This window comes from Calypte anna, chromosome 1, assembly GCF_003957555.1.
Source record: "Calypte anna isolate BGI_N300 chromosome 1, bCalAnn1_v1.p, whole genome shotgun sequence".
Classification (NCBI taxonomy): domain Eukaryota; kingdom Metazoa; phylum Chordata; class Aves; order Apodiformes; family Trochilidae; genus Calypte; species Calypte anna.
The window spans coordinates 159,581,241-159,602,517 of record NC_044244.1 but is presented as its reverse complement, the minus strand read 5'-3'; the positions used below and the strand labels follow the sequence as shown (position 1 = coordinate 159,602,517).

Genomic DNA, 21,277 nt, shown 5'->3' with positions numbered 1-21,277 from the left:
GCATTTCATCAGATGAAAGCAAAGAAATTAAAAATATTGTCCTCATGATAGTATTCAATTTGCAGACCTTTTATTATACAGAATAAACCAGATTTTAATATTTTTTTATATTTTCTTTCTTTCTTCTTTCTTTCTTTCTCTTTCTCTTTTTTTCTCTCTCTCTCTCGCTTTCTCTTTCTCTCTCTCTCTCTCTCTCTTTCTTTCTATCCATCTGAAGCTGAATTTTAATATCTTGGTATAAGGAAAAATGTTAGGCAGAGAGTCCAGTACTCACTGCAGAAGCAAAGCAATGGCTAAATCTATTAGTGAAATCTTACCTAGAATTCTGGTCCAGGACTATGATTTCTCTGTAAGTTTTTTAACTATAAACTGACCATTATATGATTCTATTACACTGTTATGTCCAAATTAAAATTTAAGGCTTAGTAAAGAGCCACATAAGGCTAGGAGTATATAAATTCTATGTGTTCTTACATAACTACAATTGCAACTTCTACCTTTCTCTAGAAAAAAATCTTGGTCTTGTTTCTTAGGAGTAGATTAGAAGGATCAGCTAGTAATTCTTTTGTAATTTTTTTTTTTTTTTTAAATCTAGGGCATACCTAAGCAAGCATATTGACATATGACTGCACTAGACTGGCTGAGAATATTCTGTCTCATTTGGCTAAGCACTTATTGTTTTCTTCTGTCTTTCAGATAAAAATGAAAACATTCTGCTAAGATACTGAAACTACACTTGGTTCATTTGATCCAGTCATCAGCACTGTCATAGTCAAAAATTATGGTATGGAAGAAGTGTAAAGTGACATTTGAAACTCAATGGCCTTTATGGCCAGATTTGAGCTATCAAAAACTGTCATTGCCTTGAGTCTGCTTGTCTGTATTTTCAGACGAGTTTCTGTATAACTGATGTTATAGTCTATACCCACTCTACTTGTTTTAACAATTTTTCACCCATATGAAAAAAAAAGAGCTCTCTAATGGTAAGTACAGCTGATAAGACATAATGAAAAATGTGGTACACACATCATAAGTCTACAGATCTAGACTGAAAAGTCCTCATAAAGAGAAGACTCAGACACTCTTTTCTATTTAAAGGAAGACTGTCCAAGTGTGATAAATTTTCTGATGATCTGATGCTGAGGATTCCTTGAAAATGGGAAATTATCACCTCATTTTTTCTCTTCTGTTGTATAAATTCCTACTTAGGTAGATGAATCCTGCCCTAAATTCTTAATTCTCTAAAATTGTTATGTTTGAAAATATATCTTAATCTATCACACTGGTTAAAAATAATTTGATAAAGAATAAATACTTTTTGAAAATACAAAATTTTTGATGAAAGAATCTCATTAATTTTAAATAATTGAAACAACAGTGAAATGCTTTTAAAGGCAGTTAGTATATATATAGTATATATACATGCTATGTATATACATATAGTATATAGTATATATATAGTATACATACATACTATGTATGTATGTATACTATATATATGTATATATTCATATATACATATACATATACATACATGTACATATATACATATATACATATGTATATACTATGTATATACTATGTATATATATATATCTATATCTTACTTTAGGCACGCCCTTTAGGTCCTTAAGAATATATTACATATTCAGCTGTATCAGAACAATGGGTTAAGGACAGAACTCACTCTGTGTGTGGAGACTCAGAGAATCTTTAGGTCCTCTGGGACCATTCATTCTGTGTAGAGTGAATTCTGTCCACCCTAGGCCTATATGCCACATAAATAAACCTAAAGCTTTCCAATCAGTACTGAATATTTTATAGCATTTTCAGCATTTTCATTCAGACAATTCCAACTGAAGAATACTCTTTTCCAAGAGGGGAGAAGGAAGAATACATAACTAACCTGTCTCCACTCTTTGTTAGAGAATACTATGATCTGTTATCCCTCTTCCCACAATGATCATCTAGCAAATATATGCTTGACTGTGGATAGTGAGATCAGTCTGCTTACAAAACCAAAAGCCAAAGCTCAGGTCTAAGCTTAACATCAAGCTTAGAACAGGAGTTTAGACATTCTTTACATTGGTCATGGAAAGCAGAAGACAATTCCGGACACCTACCAGGAAAGACTGCCCTTTTCCCTTAACGTTACTGGAAGCCTAATTTTCTGACAGAGCCACAAAATTGCTGATTTTGGAAAGACAAGCTAAATAATAAATAACCAAACCGTTGTTTGGTTCTTCTTTAAGCCGTGGTTCCACTGGGTTATCTAAATATCTCTTCATAACTCAAGTTTAACTTTAGCCATCAGACTAACGGATGGGTGCCTATATCTAATTTGATATATAAAATCCAGCTTTAGCATTACCAGAGCATAGATATAAGAAATAATTAAGAAAGAAAATGTAAAAAAAAAAAAAAAAAAATTATTGCAGATTAATTTCTCATTAAAAAAGCAGTTACCAAATTGGGGATTCTGGGAGATCCCTATAAAACTTTATGGGATTCCTGGAAAAAAAATAACATGAAAAAAGCAATAAAATTCTATTAGCTAAGCCATCCAGGGAATAATAAATCATTACTCATGCAATTCCAAATAAAGAAAAAAATAACATCTCTATTGCTTCCCAGACAATTGCATTTAATAATTTTCATCAGCAATAAAATACAGGTTTGTACTTCTTTCTCCATTTCTTGTTTACAAAAAGCCCAAATTTCTGCAAAAATTAACAAAAAAAAGTGATTACATACAAAACCAAAACCCCCTCAAGTCATTAAATTCCTTGGATGTTCCTTTTTTCTCCATTAGAAAACATACTAGTTCTTACACTGATATAACCCAAACATTACTGAACAGCTTGACTTAAAATAAAAAGGAATCTCTAGAATTATCAAACCAAAATTACATATATTTTTTGACTGATCACAAAGGGGTTAAAATCATGGCTATATCTCTCTTGCCCTTGTGAAACTTTTTTTTTTCTATCTAACATTCCCTAATGTTTTATTAATAGCTCCCTCCGCTATAGCTGAAATTGTTGCACTTTTGCCACCCCTGGGAACAGCACTGAAATTAATAACAGATGCTGTAAAATTCTGGAACACTGGTTAAGAAAGATTTTTTTTTCGCCAGGATTACAACTAAATTTAAAATTAGAAAACAATTCCAACTCACAGTGCTATTTAGTGTCATGAATCCACTTGACATAGATCCCCAGCCCTACTTTTTATTGTAAAACACATTTAATAGCAAAAATGCATTATTCCAGCCACCGTACAAATGTGTATTATAAGTCTAGAATGAGAGTTTAAAAAACCAAGAACCTTCATTTTGTCAGATACTGATACAATGGTAGAAGACTTGCTGTTGATTGTAATTCATGGGAGTGGACATGATAACCATGTCTTTCCTATTTCTGTTTTTTCACAGAATCACATGTTAACATCCCACACCAGATAAAATAAATAAAATAAGAAAACAAAATCCATAAATATACATACATATATATATATATATATATAAACATATATAAACATTGCACTACAGCATGTCCTGAAGTGCCCCATCTACATGTTTTTTAAATACCTCAGGGATGGTGACTCCACCATCACCCTGGGGAGACTGTTCCAGCTACTTACTACTATCTCAGCACACAAATTCTTCCTCCTATCTAGCCTAAACCTCCCCTAGTGCAACTTCAGGCCATTTACCCTAGTCCTGTTGTTATTTACTTGAGAGAAGAGGTCAGCACACATCTCCCTACAACCTCCTTTCAGGTAGTTGTAGAATGCAATAAAGTCTCCTCTCAGCCTCCTCTTCTCTAAACTGAAAAATCCCAACTCCCTTAGCTGCTCCTTAAAGGAACTGCTCTCCAGACCCTTCCCCAGCTTGGTTGTCCTTCCCTCAGCTCTCCAGCACCTCAATGTCTTTCCTCTATAGGGGGGCCCAGAACTGAACACAGTACTTGAGGTGCAGCCTCAGCAGTGATGAGTACAGGGGCACAATCACTTCCCTTCTTTTGCTGACCACACCACTCCTGATACAAGCCAGGATCCTGTTGGCCTTCTTGGCCACCTGAGCACGCTGCTGGCTCATATTCAGCTGTGTGTCGACCAGCACCCCCAGGTCCTCTTCTGAGCAGCTTTCCAGACACTCTTCCCAAGCCTGTAGCATTGCATGGGGTTGTTATGACTGAAATGCAGAACCTGGCACTTGGCCTTGTTAAACCTCTTACAACTGGCCTCAAACCGTTGATTGAAGCTGTCCAGATCCATTTGAATAGCCTTCCTACCCTTGAGCAGATCAAGACTTCCATCCAATTTAGTGTTGTCTGCAAACTTGCTGAGGAAGCATGCAATACCCTCAGCTAGATCAGAGATAAAGATAAGGCCCTGGGGAACTGAGCCCTGGGGAACCCCACTCGTGACCAGCCACCAGCCAGCCACCATATATAGTTAATTCTGTTGAATATAACTCTCTGGGCCCAGCCATGCAGTTTTTTACCCAGCTAAGAGTACACCTTTCTATGCCACGACCCACCACCTTCTCCAGAATGCTATGGGAGTCAGTGTCAAAGGCTTTACTCAAGTTTAGGTAGACAAGTCCACAGCCTTCCCCTCATCCACTAGGTTGTTCACCTGATCATAGAACAAGGTCAGGTTGGTCAAGCAGGACCTGCCTTTCCTGAACCCATGCTGGCTGGGCCTGATCCCCTGGCTGTTCTGTATATGAACCTCTCCATAATTTTTCCCAGTACTGAGGTCAGGCTGACAGGCCTGTTGTTTCCCAGATCCTTCTTCTAGGTCTTCTTGTAAATAGGCATCACAGTGGCAAGCCTCCAGTCATCTGGGATCTCCCCTGTTAACCAAGACTGTTGATAAATGATGGAGAGAGGCTTGGTGAGCTCCTCTGCCAGCTCCCTCAATAGTATCAGGTGGATACTATCCTGTTCCACAGACGTGTGCATGTCCAGGTGCCATAGCAGGTAACTTACTGCTTCCTCCTGGATTACAGGGAGCTTGTGATGCTCTCTGTCCTTATCTTCCAGGTCAGGGGGCTGAATACCCTTGGGGTGGCTTTTCTGACTAAGAAAAACAGAGATAAAGGCATCTCTCAGCCTTTCCCTCGTCTTTGGTTGTAATGTTCCTCCCCACATCCAACAAGGGATGGGAATTCTCCATGGCTCTCTTTCTATTGTATTTGAAAAAACTTTTTTTACTGTCCTTTATGACAGTGGCCAGATTGAGTTCTACCTGGGGTTTTGCCTTTCTAATTTTTTCTCTGTATGACCTGAATAAATCCCTGTACTCATCCTGAGATGCTTGCCCTTTCTTCCAAAGGGGGTAAACTCTCGTTTTTTCCTGAGTCCCATTAAAATCTCCCTGTTCAGCCAGGCAGATCATCTTCCCTGACATTTTGTCTTACAGTGCACAAGGACAGCCTGCCTTCCGTGCTTTTAAGATTTCCTTCTTGAAGAGCATCCAGCCTTCTGGGACCCCTTTGTCCTTCAGTACTGTTTCCCAAGGCACTCTCTCAACCCATGTCCTGAGCAAGCTGAGGTTTGCCCTCTGCACATCTATGGTGGAAGTTTTGCATATCTCTGCCAGCCTCTTGTAGAACTCTTTGTCTGCCTTCTCATCCTGGTTGTGTGGTCCCAACAGAATATCTGCCTTATTTGCCTCAAAAAATTAATAATGATTCTTTAGCAGGATATTTTTAAAACATCACAAAATTATTTATGTAACTGAATAAATTAGAGCTTTTTTTCCTATTGTATATATATTATGCACATAATAGAAACACTGCTCTTCTTTTTTTTTTTTTTTTTTTTTTTTTTTTTTTTTTTTTTTCCTTCAAGGAGGCAATATAATTGCTTTTACTTAATTTAAAAATAATTAAAAAGCCCAACCAGATGTATATCTCTTTAGGAACATGGATACATTGTGGATTGATTAAGGCTAACAAAAATACGGATAATACTGTTAAACCAAAACAAACCAGTCTATGGAAGAATATGCTCTTGGTCATGAATAAACTAGAGCTACAAATATTTTGTAAAGTCCATCAGCCCATCACCGACAAAGTGTTTATGCACTTCACTTCCTATCATACTGGATAAGTGAAAACACATAATGCTTTGATTAAAAAGAAATAATACCTTGATTGTTTGACAGTTTCCTCATTAATATGTGTAAGCTTCAGGGCTTCTTTTCCTCTGCCTTTTTTTTTTTTTTCTTGCTTTTTTTACTTTTTTTCTTTTTCTCAGTATTGTTTTGGTAAATTAATCCCTTTCATGAATTCTTATTGATCTAATAAGAATGATGTAATTAGTTCTTGCTACTGTCTAGAGTGTTACAATAGCTTGGAAGTACTGAGTTTTCCATTTTAAGTTACATACCTGAAAAATGCTGTGCCTGTTCAAACAATTTTTTTTTTCCTTACCTAAGCCATGCCTATGTGTTGACATCGGTGGTAACACAGTCCAAGCCTTGGTCTTTGGATTGTAACATTCAACAGTGTTTAATGTCTTTAAACCATCCCGGCCTCCAATGACAAAGAGCTTATCCTCAATGACAGCAACACCAAACTGAAGTCTCCTGCCATTCATCATTCCAGCCTGGATCCATATATTTGTTCTGAGATCATACTTTTCAATAGTTGTAGCACCTGATGAGACATAATGAGGATTATGTATAAGAAAATTGGCATTTGCTTATTTTTTTGTGTGGCAGAACTTCAATATAATTTTCTGACTACTTCCAGCATTTTGACAAATATTTGTTTCTTTAAAGAATATCTGTACCTCTGTGTGTATGTATTCATATATTACTTTTTTCCCTTTCCAGGAGAAGAGAATCCCCTTCAAATGTCCCTATAGAATCAAAGTAATGCAAGTCTGAATAACAGTTTACTTTATTTTGATGATGGTTTTTACAGTTCAGTGGTATAAATAAGCTTGTTTTATTCCAGCCTTCCATAAAGCAGAAAAAAATTACATGAAGTCTTAATCAAAGATTAGAAGTTGTACTTTTATTTACGTTCGGGGTTTTTTTTGGTTTTTTTGTCCAACAGAGTCAATGCCAGCTGGCTCCAAGACAGACCCACCACTGGCCAAGGCTGAGCCCATCAGTGAAGATGGCAGTGCCTCTGTGATAAAGCATCTACAAGGAGAAAAAGTGTCAACAGCAGCTGCATCTGGAAAGAGGAGTGAGAATACATGACAGAAACAACCATGTCAACATCAAGTTCAGTGAAGTGGGGGGAGGAGGTGCTCTAGGCATCAGAGCAAAGATCTCTCTACCCATGGTGAAGACCCTGGTGAGGCAGTTTGTTCCCCTGCAGCCCACAGAAGTCCATAGCTTTACAGACATCCACCTGCAGCCCATGGAAGAACACACGCAGGAGAAGGTGAACACATTGAAGAGAGACTATGACCCTTTGGAGAGCCCACACTGGAGCAGGATTCCTGGCAGGGTTTGTGATCCCACAGGGACCCATGCTGGAGCTGTCTGCTCCTGAAGGACTGCACCCTGTGGAAGGGACCCACATTGGAGCAGTTCATGAGGAACTACCATACCATGAGAAGGACACAGTGGAGAAGTTCATGGAGGAATGTCCTCCATGGAAGGCATCCCATGCTGGAGCATGAGAAGAGTGTGAGGAATCCTCTCTCTGAGGTGGCAGGAGCAGCCAAGAAAAGTGTGAAGAACTGACCATAAACACCTTTCCCCTGCACTGCTAGGAGGGGAGAGGGTACAGAAATAGGGAGTGAAGAAGGGAGGGGTAGAGGGAAGGTGTTTTAAGATTTAGTTTTTATTTCCCATTATTGTACTCTGATTCGATTGGCAACAAGTTAACTGATTTTTCCATGTCAAGTCTGTTTTAACCATGACAATAACCGGTGACTGATCTCTCCCTGCCGTTATTGTGAACTTTTTGTAGTATTTTCTCTCCCCTGTCCAGCTAAGGAGGGGCAGGATAGAGCAGCTTCAGTGCACATCTGATATCAAAACTGGGTCACCCTGCTACCACATAGAACAATAAAGGAGCACAATTAACTAGATTCCAGAAAGTAGAAGAACAATGAGTCCCATTAATTGTAATATGACTGTGGGAAGGGTTAATTAAAAACAAACAAACAAAAAAACCAAACAACCCCCAAACAAACAAAAAAACAAGAACCAAACAAAAATATTTAAATTACAAATAAGTTTAAACTAACCTTTAAGAGAAATACTTAAAAATTAATCTGAAATGTTTTTCGTATAAAATGAAATAAAACATGTAAAAATGTTTTATTTTTACACAAACATAAAGGTGCTTAATTTCAAAAGTTTAAATATCACTGCAGAAAAAATCAACATACTTATCAAACTTTACCAACTATTTGAATTATAATAGAAGGCTAGAATTCCATGGGAAATAATTCTTTTAGGATTCATTCATCCCTTGGAACAGAGGTGCAATGAACCAACTGGAAACAAATAAAATGAAAGCAATACTTTTGTTAACTGAACTAAGAAAGATATAATTTGAATTTGATTTTTATCTAAGTGTAGCAGAGTAGCAATAATGTACAATTCAACTGGATCTGTTAGATCCCCTGCTAGTTTTATGAAGCCATAATATATATGAAGCATTTTTTTCCATTAAATGGAGAGAGACATATTTATAAACCTTTTTGTTCCTAATTTAAAATAGAGAACTGTGCAAATGCCTTAAACTTTACATTAGAAGGATCAAAACTACTAATCATTTGGTACAATTGTTTGGTGGTGCTGCGGGGTCTATTATAATGATACATACTTATAAACTTATGTTATAATGCCTGCACTTTTGTTTATGTAAAATCTAATAATGTTAAAAGCTAGAACTACAGCATATGAGTTCTGTAACACTCTCTATTTCCATGGTAAAGAGTGCAATCTAAAAGCTTTGTCATTCTGATTTCAAAAAATCTTACTAAGATACCAAGTACAGTCTTTGAAATAAGCTCTGCAATGCATTTCCTAGCATTGGTTAATTCTGAGGTTGTTGCAATGTTTTCTTAAATTACATACTGAGCATCGAATCAAGTAGTTCCTAGAGTGTCTGAATTCTGCTTATTCAGTAATGTGCCTTGCTAATCTGTAACAGTAGTAGTAGTAACAGCAACAACAATAATAATAATACAAAATGGAATAGGCACTGGTCCTATAAAATTATCTTAGTACTGGGAACATTCATACAATACATTCCAGATTGCAATGGATGAGAACAGAAGATCTCCCAAGTTACTGTAGTGCTTGGACAAAATCAGCTCATGGATGAAGAAGAGATGATAAGCTAAAATGTTATATATATTGTCAATGGTCAGAAAATCATACTTTTAGTCTGTTTTGGCTGAATTGTACTTCATGCATCCCAGCTAGTTGAGTTCTTGGCCTTGGGATGCCCACAGACTCTCCATGGATGATAAGGTTGCATGAAGAAAAATGTGGAAGTGACATAATTTTAGTTCTATCAGATGGCAGTCTTCCTACAGGAAGAGTTCTAGGACTAGAACTTATTATCAGAAATCATTAGTCACCATAAGCTTTAAGACATGTCATCACTGCCTTCAGAGTAGCTTAATTACTTCATACTGGGCTTGCATTCCTAGACTTTTTTTCAAAAGAGCACTGAGCTAAGCTAAAAATCTTATTCCATAACTTCAGAGACTCTCAGCATGGCTATCAGCCTGAAACTTGCAGAGTAAAACTTACCAAGTTACCAGCTGCAGTTAAACATAACAAAAGTCTAAACAGGAAATTTCTGTGTAGAAAACATCTCTTCCCTGTTCCTGCCATCAATAGTGAACCACAAAATGTGGTACCATGTCTTCTGTTAACATGTCATTCCTGTCAGGGAGCAGTCAGTACAAACCTGGATATGTGCCTGTCTAAACAACTAATCAACCAAATAAATCTTTCTAAATGGTGCCACGTCTTCACCATGAAGATGGTCAAGCAAATGGAACTGTTCATCCATAAAGATTGGGCAGTCTTCCTCCTTTACCGTTTTCAAGACCCAGATGCATATGGTGTGATCCCCTTACTCTGCTTTGAGGAGGTCAGATTAGAGACCTCCTTAGGTCCCTTCCAGCCTGAATTATCCTGTGACTCTATGACTGTACCATCTAGGATGGAATTTGCGGTAAACTTTTAGCATCATATGTAAAACTAAAATCGTGAAATGAAACACTGTGTAAACAGAAGACCACTGAAATCTTCATCTTCCTCTGCCCTAAATTTCTTTGTATTTCTTTTTATTTATTATTTAAATAGACAACTATCCATGTAACATGTACATAGTAATGAATTAAACCTCAATATTTCCTTGGCAACATTTGTTCTCAACAGAACCAGAAGTCTTCTATTTAACTTGAAGAGAGAAAAATTTATCCCACACATCAGCCATTAGTACTGTTTTGGATATTCTTTCACAAATTTAACAACGTACAAGAAAACAAAAAAACCCCCTATTTTAATGAGCATTAAGCCGTTCCCAATTCAAGTCACGGGATTACATTTTTTAATTGAAATACATAGAACACTATTTCTGATTAGCTACTTGTCAAGGTGGGGGGAAAAAACAAAACCAAAACAAAAATTGTAATTAAAAAAACCCAAACCTGTCTTGTCCTACTACTAAACTTCTGTTCTAAACTGTTTTGACAACAATTGTTCTGCAAAGTAATATTTAAACTGGAAAAATCTTTCAATAAAAAGGTGGTAAAACCACTTAAAGTTATCAACAACACAGACTTTAGGATACCTGTAGTTGGGGATTATTGAGAACAAGTATTTCAATCACACTAAACCTAATCATATAACACAGGGGATCCAAATTAATTAAGTTAGGTTTCTGTTTCAGCTCTACAGCCCGTGATTTCTTAAATTTACCCTAGTTGGAGGCAGTGAGAATTATAATAAGGTTGTTCACATTTTAAGCCTACTTCTTTTTGTTTAGACTGTCCTTTGTTCCTAGCCATACAAATGGAAAAATACTAGGACAGCTTAGATTAAAAAAGCAAACAACCTTCTACCTTTCTTAGGAAGAAAACTGGACAATTGTGTTCTTTTGTTTTTAGTTCATCTATTATTATCTTGAAAGTAAAAGAATTTTCTGCACCTAGGAGAGGAGGTAAAATCATGTTTAAGTCAAATGGTATTTAACTAGACAAATCAGTTTAGCTACTTAAGTATCAGGTCCTTTGGGTTTATAGAAGTATTGTTACATTGCTAAATGTTAACATCACAAAAACGCTAAGAAGCAATTTACTTGCTCTGAGAAAAGAATAAAAGCAGAAGCTCTAAAGTATCACTCTGAAAATCACAGAATCACAGAATTGTCATGGTTGGAAAAGATCTTCAAGATCACCGTGTTCAACTGTTGTCACTCCCCCCAAATGAAATTCATATATCAGTATCTGTATAACCTACTAGAGCATGTCCTGAAGTGACTCATCTATACAGATTTTAAATGCTTCCAGGGATGGTGACTTTACCACCTCCCTGGGAAGCCCATTTGAATGCCTCACTACTCTCATTATACAAATCCTTCCTGATATCTAACCTGAACTTCCCTGGTGCAACTTCAGGCCATTCCCTCTAGTCCTATCATTATTCACTTGAGAGAAGAGGCCAGCACCCATCTCCCTACAACCTCCTTTCAGGTAGTTGTAGAGAGTAATAAGGTCTCCTCTCAGCATACTCTTCTGCAAACTAAACATTCCCACTTCCTTCAGCCTCTCCTCACAGGGCTTGTTCTCCAGACCTAGCTGGAGCTGTATCACTAGCTGGAGAACTTACATACCTGCTAAGTGAATGACAATGGACAGTCCAGCCCAAAGGCATGATCTGTCTATGAAAAACTTTTTTTAAAGACTTTCTGTTACATATAGGAGTCTTCATATTAATAGTATTCATATTAAATATATAAATATGCTAATACAGAGAAATAAATAATGCATATCCTCTTCTAAAAAAAAGCACAGATTCAATACAATGCTTAATCATTTCTTCTATCTATAGGTCTTTGTTTTGGTATATTCTCTATTGATTTCTCTATTGATTGCATCATCTACAACATTATTGATGGGCATGTCATTAAGCTCATTACCAATAAGGACATCACATCATCTTCATGACAACAGCTTTGAGCTAGTTTATAGCTAAAGAAAGGAAATCTCCCAGGGATGAAAGATGTTTTGTGAATTGCACAGAGCACTCCACTGCAGTAGGATGCTACAAATTTGTCAGGGTAGAGCATGAGTGCAAAAAAGTGATGGTGAAGTGAAAATGCAAGATCAAACCAAAAGCATGCCATTTCAACCTAACTATAAGCATCACTGGCTAGTATCACTGCATTTTTATATTGGGTGTAGACAATTTACATAAAGATAGTCACCTATATTTTTAAATACACATCAATTTTTCATCTGTGAATAAAACCAGGAAAGTAGAATAGAGTATTTATCTATCTTTAAGAGTTAAATTAAACATAATAACAGAGAGTATGAGAGTTCTTAAAATCGAATGTCATAAGAGCAATTGTTGTGTGCAATTATTTACCAAATTTACCAAAATGGATAGTGGTTGTTGACTTCTAGTCCCTGAGATACTGGAGGGAATAGAGTTATCAAAACAAGATTAATAGAATAGGAGTGACTCGTCCTATCCTATTGACTGTTAAATTGCAGCAGAACATTCCAACAAAAGCTCACTGCACAAAGATTTAAGTACACTGGTCATTAAGATATATTTAAGCATATAATAATAAAATGCTAAATCATAATCAACATGGATGAAAGTACAACTTGTTTTCCTAAAAACCTCTGCATAATAATAAAATCATGAATGTTTATAGAAGACTAGTTTTTCACTTAGAAAGTAGTGGGGCAGTACCAACATTGCAACGGTATTTAAGTGAGTAAAAGTAATATAAGGACTTTAGACAAATATGAAATACAGCATCTATTAAATTATTTTACTTTGAGGGACATTTATATACATATTTTCTCAATATTGACACCCACTGACTTTAGGCCTGGCCAGTGGGATTATAAATATTACAGAATTATGCAGGTCAAAGTGATTATGATTGATATCTACATTTGCAGGAAGTAATGAGAAAGTAATTAAGAGTCACTTATGAGTCACAATAAACTTAACCTTTGTATGTACTTCAATTTTTTATTGATGCTCCATCTCTCTACATGTCAGGAGAAAGTTGATGTCATTTTAGTCCCCTGTTCATCTTTAAATATATTGCTTTCTGGTTACTTTTTTGTGTGTTCTGTTTTCAACAGAAATCATGTCCTTTTCGAGGTTGTCATATCAACTACCATATTTTATTAAACTAGTATGACATAAAAAAGAAAGCAGGTAACTGGAAACATTACAGAAACAGAGACCATAAATGGTCTAACTTGTCTACAGGTTGTAAGGGGTCTATAGATGTCTAACCAATGTTATAACTTTCTTTTTCTCTGTAGGTTTTTCACAGTAATGTACATATATATGATTTCATAGGAGTCTTTTCATACTCCAGCTGAACAACTTAGGCACACATAACAGTGAAAGTTCTGTTGGAGGCCTCATATTAAACCTCTGTTCTGCGGGTTCAGGAAGTTACGATTTTCTCAGATGCCAGAGAAACTGTCAGAAGAACAGGAAAGGAAAGTAGAAAGGAGAAGGAACAGAAATAAATACATTCAACTCTACATGTAAGGGAAAACAGAGATTCTAAACTGTGTTGAAGTGCAGAAAGGCAAAATGATCAATGAAGAGCTTGTTGTTGAATCTACTGTAATGCTGGTGTGATTATATTGTGCTAATAACAATGTGGTGGTGCACTTGGAACTGTGGATAGTCATAAATTTATTTTTTACTTACATTAATAAAAACAAATAAATGCAGGATTTAAACAGGTTACAGATTTGCAGACCAGAAAAATCTATGGTATTAATCACGTTTAGTGTGGTAGAATGGAAATACTGCTCACAAATATCTCACATTGTGCTAGGCATTGCAAAAATCAACATAAAATAAACTGTATACATTACAGACTGAAAACCATATGTAGACAGAAGAAAGCATGTGACAGCAGCAAATGTTGGTTCATTCTATGGCCATATGTTTATTCACTAAATTTAACAAGGTAGAGGTAAATTAATTGGTATAAAAATAGGAAAGAAAAAGGATGAAACCAGATAGTAAGTTGAAGGGAAGAAGATAATGGTGGAAACAGGCAAATATTTTTGAACAGCAGGAATGAAGAAACCTGGACATAAGTAGAAAATCAATTTAAACAATAAGAATAAGGTGGTGGCACTCCACTACAGCCACAGAGCTGCCACTGGATTCTGTACAACTCTCCTGCCTAGAAAATGCCAGCTTTGACTGGAATATCTGTACTATCTGCATCTCTATTGACTACAGTGTATAACACTAAGTGTATATACTATACAGTGTATACACTAAGTGTATAACTTCAGTGTAGACATATACAGTGGAAGCACTAAAATTTAGGTGCGCATAATTTCGCTTTCAGTTGCTAGTACCTTACTGCGTTAAAGTGAAAGGGAGAAGACTATGCAGGTTTCAGTAATGTAGTCTATGTAAGTCCAAGGAAAGAGAACAGATCCAGTAAAGTTTTCTATGGTATTTGTTTTCTATAGGAATTCAGATAATAAAAAAATCAACCAATGCAACAAACAAACAAACAAAAAAAACTACACTGACTTTTTATAATAGCTTTAATAATAGATACTTTGAAAATCAAAGCTTTAGGAAGCAAGAACTATTTTCAGTCTTCATCTTTCAAGTGTAACTTGTTTCAAATACATATCATATTCCAGTAACTAGTCAAAATGCCTTCTTTTTTTAATAGAATTCTGATTCATTTTAGTTAAGGTGAAGAATCAGATTAAGTGCTCACAAAGTAGGAATTAGTAGATAGCATTTTTGTGCAGTACCACTAGCTAATGTTCCCTAAAGTAACTAACTTACCATTTCCTTTCAGTATTCTTAACTCATCCTAATTTTATTATTAGGACATCTGGACTTCTTACAGGTTTCAATTTTCTTGTTTGAAACAAATACAGTGACAGTAAAATGTTTCTGTCCTTGACTGCCTGCTACTGTATCCTGTTCCCTTTCCCTGTGCTACTATAGTTGAACACTCATTTTAAAAAAATAAAATAAAGATGTATCTTCAAATGAAGTAATTAAGGAGGCATGATTATTCAGTTTAGAAAAGCAAAATATTCCAGAGTGTGTTTTTTGTATATATGGACTGTATCATCCTCTCCAGATTCATTCATCAAGGCACCTACAGGCCACGTGATTGCTCACACTCAGCACCTCAGAGAGCATTTGAAAGGTGCTTTACAAAGTGTGATTCATAACATTATAAAGCATGCTTACTAATATTTCAGAAATCTTCCACTTCCATATAGTAATGCTGTACTTCTCTAAAGTAAATATGGTGTTGAACTTAGTGTTTTAAACATTATTTACAATTATCCTCCCCCCCAAAAATGATAGCAGCCCGCACGTAGAGATTTTTCATAAATCAATTACCTATAACTTTTAAATTTTGCAAATCCATGTGGTTTGATTAATCAATGGCCTCAGAACTATATAACAGTACATTATACAAGACTATATCTCACCTCTTTTCCATCTGTTTCTGTACATGCTCTGCCTTACATATTTTGCCTTTTACAGAAGCCTTTACAATTGTCCAATACTCTTTGGGTGGTGGGAAGGGGGGAGGGAGGAACTTTGTGGACAATTATTTCTCCTTGGAAGTTCTCTATCTGTACTCTAAAATAACACCACCACCTCACAGTAGTCACACACTACATCTAGTTTTTTCTAACAGTGTGAAGGGGGAAATATAAGTCACAGCAGGTAAATATGTGAAGAAATATAGGCAATGTAACTGAGAGACACAAGATGTAGGGTAGGTAATACACAGGAGGTTGAGACAGGGGTTTGAAAGGAAAGATCGTATGACACAAAGATGAGAACACATTTTAATGTAAAGTCCAACACTAATACCATTAGTAGGGAATTTTATGCTGACACAAAGATAGGATGTTGAAGGGAGTAGAATAAGACACAAACAGCAGAGTTCTTATCATTATCCTAATATGTTTCTCTCTTGCCAGCTTCCAAACTGCAAAGGTTTGAATCCCATAAAGTCTATGAACATTTGACTTTACAGGACCTATTCTAGAAATGCTACTTTTACATATTATTTAGTGATTGATTGATTTTTTTATTTATTTCACAAATTAAGATCTTTTTGATCAGGGACAACTGTCAATATTTTCAGGAACAGGTTTATCCTACAGTTCCCATATGAATACTTTTTGCAATCTTTCTTTTCTGCAGAACACCTCTATTTTAATTTCAGGTATAGCAGACAAGGGGAGGGATAGGAACCATAATCCAAGTCAAACAGTTGTAGAGTGTATATGACTTAAAGCATTTCTGAATTCTACATTTCCTTTTTGAGTACCTCTAGACAGCATCTTGATAAATGCACTTATGTTCACAGTTGCCATTCACTGAGCCTACTCTCCTTGTGTCCTGTAAATAGAAGCAAAGCACTTCACATAGGAAACCATTCCAGGAAGCAGACATTTCCTGACAGTGCACATTCACACTTAACATTTTGATACCTAAATCAATATGGGGATTTTTTTTTTCCTGGTCTCTGTGCTTGGGTTTCTAACTAAAAGTGATAATACTTTCATACACAAAAGTGTAACTTGTTACAGACTGAGGTACTTGAAGTATTGTGAAAAGCAACTTATTATTTCCTTTTACAACATAAAATAATTGTTAAACATTGTGTGCTTGACCCGTTACTTATGTCCTGGACTTAGGGCTGGTAAGACCAAAGGCTTTAGCCTTGTGCCTGCATCCAGGCAGTTTTCCGCTAGGATCTGAGAGTAACCAAATAAACAGGATGCATCAATACTGCCAAATAGTATGCCCTCCAGCTCATCCTTGGTCTTAAATGCTTGTTTTTCATTCGTATTTGTTCCTTACTAGGTTCTAGTGGGAGAAAACAAAAAATGTAATAATCACCTTGGTGCCGCATTTACTTCAAGGTCTACTCCTCACTGTTGAACCAGATGAAATTTCAACGTTTGATTCCTTTAATTCTGCAGTAACCTTGAAAAGGATTTTAGCAGGCTTTCCAAGCTCAAGCACCTCTACACAATTTTAAGCTGACAGGGATCTGACATTTCTTCCTCTTTCTCTCTCTTTCTCTCTCTCTTTCTCTTTCTCTTTCTCTTTCTCTTTCTCTTTCTCTTTCTCTTTCTCTTTCTCTTTCTCTTTCTCTTTCTCTTTCTCTTTCTCTTTCTCTTTCTCTTTCTCTTTCTCTTTCTCTTTCTCTTTCTCTTTCTCTTTCTCTTTCTCTTTCTCTTTCTCTTTCTCTTTCTTCTCCTCCTTCTCCTTCTCCTTCTCTATAGGACAAGGTTTCATAGTCACCATTAGCCTGTAATAACTATGCCTTCAATGCTTATCAGTTCTGTTTATATCCAATAAAGCTGTGTAATTGCACCTGATACTGTGTCATCTTGACTTTTGTCTGCTGGGATCCAACAAGAACCACCACGTTTCCAGCCTGTGGGACACAACATCACCTTAATAAATTCTCTGTCTCCTCACCTTTCTGATACTGTCTCAGTCCATGTCCTTTGTAGGGCTCTGCAACAGCCAATGTTGACTCTAATAGAAGGCTGCTTGCACATAATCCTTTAGATATACACCTTTGACCAAGTCTGGAACTAGGGTTGGACCCAGCCTTGCCTAGAATCCTCTATGAGAAGGAGTTTAGAAAGCGGGTCCAGTCTGAACCTTGTGACTCAACAGGAGAGCCTTTCCCAGCCACCTTGCCAGCTCATACCTTTTTATGTAACACCCAAAGATAAACAAAACTACAGTTTCAGAAAACTGGAAAATCCAATTTCCCAAAAATAGAAGGATGGTTACTATAATGCATTTTCTTAGGGTAATAGGAGATATAGGTTTAATGTAAAGATGTGAATAAACTAGACAAAAAAAAAAAAAAATTGCTGCAGTGTATATGCTGATTATACAGACACAAACATACTTTCCTATAAACCAAAAGAGATGGAATACCACAGTGTAAGTAAAATAATCAAAATTATACTAAAAATATAGTTGTCAGTTTATTTCACTCATATATCACTCTCATGACTTTTTAGTCATCTAATGATGAAAACAAAAACCATAGCTTCTTTGCATGTCTTTAAGATAAGTATTATAAAACCGCAATGGTAAAAAAATAGGCAAATACATATATTGAGGTACTTATTGTAAACCTGTTATGCACTCAGGCAATTCCTCTATACATACACATTATTTTTCAGATGGATAGATCTCTAAAAACTGAGTTACTTCAGTGAGTAGTACTGAACACAGAGTATATGAAAAAGACAGAGAGTTGAAACAGAACTCAAATATTTAATAGCACATGGTAAGTCAAAAACCTATACTTTAAATGTAGGAACACAAATTGTTTCAAATAAGACATTAAGGATTTTTTTTTTTAATTTAAATTCTACTTATGAACCAGTTGAGTATTGGATGAGATTAGCTCTGTGTATTGTGCATAATTTCATGAGCATTATAAGCCCTAATTAATCAAGCTTTATGAAGTAATGGGAGAAATGAGAAATCAACACAGAAAGAACACTTGAGAAATTAAGGTGCTGTAGATGATCAAGACAGTTTTGTTTGAAAGTCCAGCTGCTGCTGACAACTCCTAATGCTCACAGCAGGATGAGAGTCTCCTATCCAAGTTTTCTCATTAAATAATCAACTACTAAAGCTTACATTTTTACCTTTGTCTACAAATCAGTCCATCATTGCACAATGCAAATTTCTTCTGTTTGTTTGTTTGTTTGTTTTAGTTATGGTTTTTAAGCTTGTGAAACTGTGGAATTGTTTTGGTGAAACCTTTTGAAGTGATCTTTATCTTCCTATTACCTCTCCCCCATGAGAGGGATCCTGCACTGGAGTGGGAAAGGCTGTGAGGAATCCTCCCCTGTAGGAGGAAGAAGCAGCAGAAACCACTCCCTGTCCCCCCTTGCTGCTGAGAGGGAGGCAAGAGTGAAGAAATTTGTGAAGAAGGGAGGAGTCGGGGGAAGGTATTTTAAGATCTGGTCATGTTGTCTCTTTCTCCTGTTCTGTTAGGTTAATTTTTTTTCCTCCCTAATTTGAGTCTGCCTGTTTTGCCTGTGACCCTAAGTCGGAAGTGACAGCCTTTCTGTCCTTATCTTGATTCAAGAGCTTTATTTAGATTTTCTCCTCCCTATCCCACAGAGGGCCTGGGGGGGGTGAGTGAAGGAAGGTCTGGGTGTTACTGGCTGGACATAAACTGTGATATACACTTAACCTTTTTCTGAAGATAAGTGTATTATATTAACTTGCTAATGTTTGGAAATCAATTTTAAATTTTTATTCTTATTGCCATTCTCATAGTCTTGGTATAGTTGATGACTGAAGACTAATCAGATAACAAGGTTGTTGCATGAAAAAGAACGGACATTTTAAGTTTGTAACTTCATGCTTTAAGCTAAATGCAGTGATAATTAGAGCCTGCCTATTGAAGATGTTAGTAAATATTTTTGAACAACCTCATACAGAGTCAAATAAACTTCATGCAGAATGTCTGAGACTATGACAGCAATATATTAATTTCAGTTAAGTGCAGGCGGTTTGGCATAAACAAATTAAAATGGCTTCAGAAGCACGCTAACCCCACCTTTGCATTCAATGTAGACATTTTCACAGTAAAGGCAGTTTTCTCATAGCTAGAATGAGTCATTATTTAAAACCATGATGAAAGATGAATTCTGCACTTACCACAGAAGTTGTAGTTCTTTTTTCTTTCTGCTTTTATTGCTATCACAAAAGCTGTTGCTGATATTTACCCTGCCCCTTTTGTTCAAGCTATAGAGATGCTGCTAGGAATGGGTGAAAAATTATGACCTTCATCTAGTGATCTGCAACATTACATTTTGAAGTGAAAAGATTGTTCTTTGAGTGGAACAAATGTGACCTAAATAGGTCACTGACACAAATACCAACAAGAAACTATTGGTAAAGAAAGAGATGTACAGAAAACAGGGTAACAGTTCACAGTTATTCTCTGTCATTAAGGCTGTAAGACATTCTTTTAAGCACTCAAAAATATATGTTGTATATTATAATATATTTCTGAGTGAATAAAAAAATTAAAATGACATAAACATTTGTCATGTTAATATACGTTCCACATGTGGACAGCAGCAAATGCTGGGGCATTTCCTGAAGGAGTGGTGTGCACCCAGAGGAGTTCCTACTGCCAGTGAGGTGGTAATGGTGAACTGCCCAAAACGTGAGAGAGGCACCTAAAGTATCTGTGTGTATGTGTGTGTGCACATGTCTGTACCTAGAAATTTGGGGTTCATTCATCTTTTGTGTCTAGTATTAATGCTTATCTACTGGCATGACTGATACTGATCTTAAACACATTGTTTATCTGATCTTCAGTTCATTATGTATCATAAGCAAAGCTATTAGCTGTTTCAATCAAATTGTGGTTTAAACTATGTGAACTGAACATTCTGGTGCTGCCACAGCACTGATTTCCCATGACCCTCAGTCTTCTTTTCCTGTTTATCATTATAGCCATACAGATGATCATTCACACTGCTTAGCTGTTGGCTCAGTTCCTGAGAGATTCTTTTTCCTCCAATTACTTCACCCTAAGGTAAGCCTGTTGTAAAGGGTGCTGTCCCTAACTCGCATGGACAAGAGGCAGCAAATATTCACTGGTGCCTTTTGCAGACCAAAGAGATAAATCTGTTTATTTTAGTTGTTTTATATAGTTCTGAGTGTTAAAAATAAGGTGCAGATAAGTAATGAAGGAGGACACAGTGGTGTCCTTGGGAGAATAAACTCCTAAGTATTTCCAGGAAGGTAGCAGCCTACTACAGGTAGACAGCTGTCTACTTGTCCCCATAGCAACAGGTGTGAATATCAGGGTAGCAGACTGGAAAAATGAGAAGCCTGAGAGATTATGAAATTTATCTTCTGTGTGGTAACTTTGGCCCTTTCCTTATATTTAAAGCCATGAAGGATTCAGGTTCTTTTTATATCAAAACATAACTGAGTCAGCAATTTCAGAAGTTAACTACACTGAAGAGATGCCAGAAAT

General features: G+C 36.2%; 1 protein-coding gene across 1 annotated transcript in view; it reads right to left on the bottom strand.

The window, feature by feature from the left end:
* Positions 1-21,277, bottom strand: part of KLHL1 (kelch like family member 1) — a 190,308-nt gene that overhangs the window by 31,237 nt on the left and 137,794 nt on the right. Inside the window, 1 exon segment of the mRNA XM_030453206.1 lies at positions 6,446-6,670. Within this exon segment, the coding sequence (XP_030309066.1) occupies positions 6,446-6,670 (225 nt within the window).